Here is a 6,119-nt window from a genome sequence, read left to right as displayed (position 1 = left end):
GCCACACCACCTGGGATCCTGCCACGCAGAATTCTGGTGTTAAGGTCTGTCGTATATTCCCCTGCTCCATGGAAATCATTATGCACAGTGTTCAGTTTATCCAGATCTTGAATAGATAAAAAAGTCTCTTGCAAACAAACCACATCCGCATGCTCAAAGAGTTTGTCAATAACAATGTGTTGGGCTCTCGCTCCAGCACCCTGTCCAAGTCGCAGACCATGGGAGTTATAAGACACAACTCTCATAGCAGTTCATCATTGTTTATCATGCACAGGAAGCCCTAGGCTCAGGCACACTCATCCCTGTGCCATGTGGTGCTATAACCCCAGCCCCTACCGCAGCCCTAGGCTTGCGATTCTCATAGAAGCGCCTTAAATAGGTCCCTTCTGGCCACAGCTGCGGTGCATACATCCCACCTACTTCCTTGCACTCAGCTGTAACTTTGAAAGAGCTGTACCGAGTATACTGAGTGTCAATCTTCTGACAAGTCACATCTCTGGAGAGTTGTTCTTTTAGATAACTAGCCAGAGTCTCTGACTCTAGGTCAGGAGCAAGCTTTGTCGCGAACACACTCACCAGCTTAGATGTCACTGCATGTATGTTCCCCACAGCAGCGGCTCAACTATGCCGTAGGTCTTCTCTCTGGGAGGGTTCATACTAGTCTTGCTCTGTACTGCAACAGTAGATCGTTTTCCAGGACGTTGCTTGTGCTTGCCATGTTTTAGTACATGGCTCCATGCAGGGGACATCGTCGCGGCACTCCCCCCGCCCGCTGTCTCCTCAGCGACAGCCAACGCCGAGGGCCCGGGCGCAGGCTTCCTGTGACTTGGTCCGTGGAGCTGGGCCCCCTCACAGGTCATGATAGTGGCTGCATTCCCCTTGCTGGAACTGGGTTGCTCAATCACACTCAGGCGTTGGTTAATGTCTGTGGTTAGTCCACAAAGGTTCTCACATGCAGTCGACTGCTCACTCACAGCATTTTTCATGGAGGCTATCTCTACACTTAGGCGTTCAATCTTACTAACCAGGCAAGCGACATCAAGGCTATTAAAAGTCACTGGTGGTAAATCATCCAATTGATAGGACACAAAGCGAGGAACATCCTCACCAACCTCATTCAGTAGTTTCAGACAACTCTTAACATTGTTGGCATCTTTCTGTAGTCCTTTGTAAGCTACACAACGCTGCCCCGTGCCAGGACACAGTTCAAACAGGGCCTTCTTGGAGCTTTCAATCCACTCTGATCCAAAGTGATTTACAGCCATCAGGATAATGTCATCCTGAGGCACAGTAGTTTTGCCATCAATAGTGGTGTAGATCTCAGGTTTAATCCTTTGTTTGATAAGACGCCGTGCGGCTGTGTCAACATCGGCGGCCATCTTAGACTTTTAGTATTCATAGATTAGAAAACAAAAGGAGATCGTTAATACTTGGGAATAACATGGGAATTAATGAAACGCGCATTTGCATTTAAAAGACAGCGTTTACAGGAAGTGCGTCATTATTGCGCATCTAGGACCCCGAGTCGATCTGGCAGCAGAGTCAATCTGACACCCACACCGGCCCAGCTGCCTTTGACCTATGTAAGAGTAAAAATAAGATTTGGGGAACTATGAAGGGTCAACTGTGACCCTGATGTATGACCTTAGCAGTTGTAATGTGAGGATAAACGAAGTGACCACATCTAAGGGAAAAAAAAATCCTCAATAGACATAATGAAAAGCTACATTTGAGACGCACATTAAGTTACACCAATCTCAGGAGTCTTTTTATTCAACAGAATAATTAAAAAATAACGAAATGAAATGAAATGAGGCATTTATCCTCATCCTCATCGTCATCCGCTTATCCGGGGTCGGGTCGCGGGGGGAGCAGCTCAAGCAGGGGGCCCCAGACTTCCCTTTCCCGGGCCACATTGACCAGCTCTGACGGGGGGATCCCGAGGCGTTCCCAGGCCAGTGTTGAGATATAATCTCTCCACCTAGTCCTGGGTCTTCCCCGAGGTCTCCTCCCCACTGGACGTGCCTGAAACACCTCCCAAGGAAGGCGCCCAGTGGGCATCCTTACCAGATGCCCGAACCACCTCAGCTGACTCCTTTCTAAGTAAAGGAGCAGCGGCTCTAATCCGAGGCATGAGGCATTTATATCCCGCTCATATGATTAGCAAGCCTACGCAAGGAAGGCAGCTAACCATGTCAGAGTGGCTGGCTGTGAAATGTGCACAGAATGTGGTGTAGACTATCAAGTTGGTAAGAAACAACTGATATTACCGTGACATCATTTTATTTATAAAGACAAATGAAAATGGTTTTAGAACTGGTTATATAAATGATTCTTCAACATAAAGAATCGGCCCCCGGCCCCCCAGTTCAATTAAAACAATGGGTCAAATGTCGCTACTCCCAAGAAGCAAACACTTTCAGCTTTCTCCGGTCAAACATCTCCACACAGAACATTTCGTAGTCCTTCTTTGAATTGAAGGAGAACTGGAACGGTTCAATCCTGTTTGGGCTTTCTTCCGGGCAACTGCGGTCAACGGATTTCAGCTCTGCTAATAATGCCTGCTGCTCTGCACCTTCCATCCCAATGACCATCGGGAGAGAAACGAGGTCGGTGAAGGTCTGCAACTGGCACCATGCTGCTGCCTCAATTGTGTCCTTCAGGAAAACATCATCTGCCTTAAAGAAAGAAAAATAATTTGTGTCTGTACTTGGCAAAAAAAACAATAATTGACATCCTACTCTCGCAAAACCACACAATGGTATGCTAACGAAGGCTACTACTGATGAGTTTTCAATGATGAACAAAACTATTCAACTATAGTCATCTGACCTATTGTATCTGGCTATATATACACACAACCTCCAGCCTTAGATGCATATTACATACCAGGTTCCGAAGTCCCCGTTTCTTTCCTATCTGGTCTTCAGTTTTGCCTAGAAATAACACAGATTGTTGTCTGTAATGTCGAGTAGGCTAATTCAAAGGAGAAGCCAGTCAGGGGTACTTGGGAGGCAGTGCTCAATATGGGCGCACATCGAGTAGTCTGCCGGGTGCAGTAAGGGGCTTCTCCAGGAGGGGACACCCTGAATAATGGTACACTCAGCGATGGCGATTAGAAGTGAAATTAAATGATGAAAGTTAAAACAGAAAATAAAAAAAACTTTACAGGGCATTTTTATTACACATATCTACCTCAAGAAACATAATAAATAAAATTCCACATTCGAAATTGAGAAACAAAATAGAACTTCTTCCTTACAAACGAATAGAATACAGAAATATTCAAAAGTCAGCCAAAACACACTACAACTGTCTTTGAGGACCAGGACCTTTGTCAGTGATCAGAAAAACATTTCTTCCTTTCTGGGAGATGGATGACAACAGTGGTGAGAGAGGGGTTGAAGTAATTCCTGTAAAAAGATGGGGAAAGCAGTTTATAATGCAATCGAACAGTATATTCAAAGCTAATGCTTCTAATAACCCCCCTGTTATGCATTGTTGCCACCTAGTGGCAAGATCGAAGAGTATAATTATTTTGATGCTTTTCTGACCTGTCGATGCACTGTGTCGGAGTGATTCCAGGATATTGGAGCTCTTAAATGTAACAGTACATCTGAAAGGTTGTTCCCTTTCTGTCATGATCTGGTTGGTCTTGTCCTTGAACTTTGTCTCCAGCTGTGGATGGAAATCAAAAAATAATGTAAGTTTCCTTTAATGTAATTTACTTTACATTTGATTAAAACCACTTTTGTTTGTTCTCGTGTTCTTGTGTCATACCGTGTAGGTGACCTTTTGCAGTTCAGGTAGCGTTCCACCACCAAAAGCCTCACAGGCTGCCTGAAGTCTTTTCTCTGACTGCTCATCTTGTTCACACTCCATCTGTGGGTCTATGGGAGATTAATTCATGAATTCAACAATGTAATAAGTAGGTCTCATTGTAACATAACAAACCATTTGCTAATGTGTCACGTCTAAGCCAACATACTTGGTTTAGTTTGGTTATCTCCCTGAAGAGTCTGCAGATGCTTGCTGGGAAAGACCTACAATTAGGAAAAAACACAATTTAATTTTAAATTATAACATGTATTCATCCTGGTTTAAAAAATATGAATATTGAGGAAAGGTAAGCTGGATAAGACAGACAAGATTCGGCCCCAGAGGATGCTTTCAATAACTGCAATACACCCAATAACTTCTTCTGGAATAACTTTGATCTATACCTACATCTATGCATACCCTGAAAATGCCTTGTTGAATACAAAATTAAGTTAAGAGTGTAAACCAGCCAACCTGTTGAAATTGCTTCATCAGCAGACCCCTGATGGCAGTGAGGTTCCGGCCACTGAGTCCAGCATCCTTCATAGAGCTATATCTGGTAGCCAGAACCAAGGCCTGAACGGAACAGCCGGTTGTTAGGTCTTAGTTGTCATGAATTATGCCCACCTACTAATGTGTTGTATTCAATAATATTGCTGCCATTTTGGGTAACATCAGGCCTTACTTGGGATAACAGAGGCATCGTTTTTGAAGTCGAGTTGGTTATAAAGACGTAGGGTGTCTGAAGATGGTGGACGACGTATGTAGGCTTCAGGTGATTCGGCCGCCAGGACCTGTCGCCCCAGGCGATTCGTATCCAGACTGCCTCATCTGTATGCTTCTTAATTTTGATGGACACCTTAAAAACACAAAATCAGCAGAATTGCACTTAATTATGTTCAGCCTATAAATGGGATCCACCATGTTGCTAATCTTGCAAGGGTTTGTTCTTACATGTCTAATGAGCTCAGCAAGGTGAGCTTTAAATTGCTCCTTAAAGTTGGACAGCTCTACCGAGAGAGCGTCATCTGAAACACAAATAGTAATATAGCTAGCACTTTCATGACACAATACATATCACCGGTTTGGTCTGTGTACAGGTTTTTCCCCCCCAGTAATATAATAATTGAACAAAATATGTGGTAACTCAGAGGTCATGGTAATGGTTTGTCCTACCTGCTGCCTCTAGAAGCTGGTAAGCATGCCATTGCCTTTGGTTTGGGTGGTCAATGACATCTTAAAACAAAATAGATGTTCTTATATTTCATCCCTGATGATAACAAATTCATACGTAGTTTGAGTTTTATGGTGAAGCTACTTACAAACCATCTCGAGCTCTGTGATGTGTTTTACTCCCAATCCACTTTCCTGTTGAGAACAGACATATTGCATACAATGTTAGGACAGAAAGAACATCCATTCAAGTGGTCATCATATACATTGCCTAACATCACTACGTTACACACTGCTGTACTGTGGACAAGACTAATCGTACTTCATTAGGACAGAATCTGCCGAACTGTGTGCATAAGACAGTGAACTAGCGTTATGGTTACACTGACCAAACCCAACACACATTTAAGCTTAGGCCAACACCATATAGCGACAGGCAAATGTTCAGATCTTAAAATCCGTAATGCCTTATACCATCTAAAATGATTTCAACACAAGAACGACGCATACTTCACATAGGTCCAGCAGTCTTTCCGTTAACACATATTTGGGCTTAGTGAAGTCTAACGATTCTTGTTGTTCGACGCTCAGACGATCCCACAGTCTCAGTGTCGTCTTCAGCGTTTGGGTCGGCATGGTTCGTATGAGCCGTTTTAACAAATGTCTCCTGAGGTCGTCCATCTTTTATTAAGAGAACACAAAAGAATAAGACGAATAATGTATATCAGAACCAGCGCTGGTGATACAGATAAAAGAAGACGGTAAGATATTCCAAGCAAGCGCCACAGGCCGAGCATACGAATGGACCAATCACATTTCAATCAGGGAAAGTACGCGGGGAACTGTTGCGCCCCCTATCGTACCGGAGTAGTCTCTTCTTGTATTATTTTCTAAAGTTTAGAAAATAATGATAATTATTTCTCAAATACATCATCATAAATTGTTACAGCCATGATAAGTATCTCTACATGATGGTTGTTGTATACTAAAATACACGCTTTGTTGTATTTTAGTGTCGCTGAAGGAACCCCAAGGAAACATAAGGTGAACTGCTTAACTCTTGTTTACATTTGCATTTATACACTTTAATATCCGTGTATAATGCTGGTAGCATTTATACACGGATA

The 6,119-nt window shown here is 43.3% G+C and overlaps 1 protein-coding gene across 1 annotated transcript; it reads right to left on the bottom strand.

Moving 5' to 3' along the window:
- Positions 1-2,253: 2,253 nt before the first annotated feature.
- On the bottom strand, positions 2,254-5,843 carry cenpn (centromere protein N). Its single transcript, XM_056607794.1, has 12 exons — positions 5,503-5,843; positions 5,142-5,187; positions 4,996-5,055; positions 4,774-4,847; positions 4,505-4,678; positions 4,294-4,395; positions 3,989-4,043; positions 3,781-3,890; positions 3,555-3,678; positions 3,333-3,413; positions 2,890-2,936; positions 2,254-2,678 (listed from the first exon to the last, which is right to left on the bottom strand). Exons 1-12 carry the CDS (start codon positions 5,671-5,673, stop codon positions 2,397-2,399), a joined length of 1,326 nt encoding a protein of 441 aa, XP_056463769.1. The 5' UTR covers positions 5,674-5,843; the 3' UTR covers positions 2,254-2,396.
- Between the last annotated feature and the right edge of the window lie 276 nt (positions 5,844-6,119).

The sequence above is a fragment of the Gadus chalcogrammus genome, chromosome 14, assembly GCF_026213295.1.
Source record: "Gadus chalcogrammus isolate NIFS_2021 chromosome 14, NIFS_Gcha_1.0, whole genome shotgun sequence".
NCBI lineage: Eukaryota > Metazoa > Chordata > Actinopteri > Gadiformes > Gadidae > Gadus > Gadus chalcogrammus.
The sequence above is the reverse complement of the archived record's forward strand: the minus strand, read 5'-3'. Positions and strand labels throughout refer to the sequence as shown.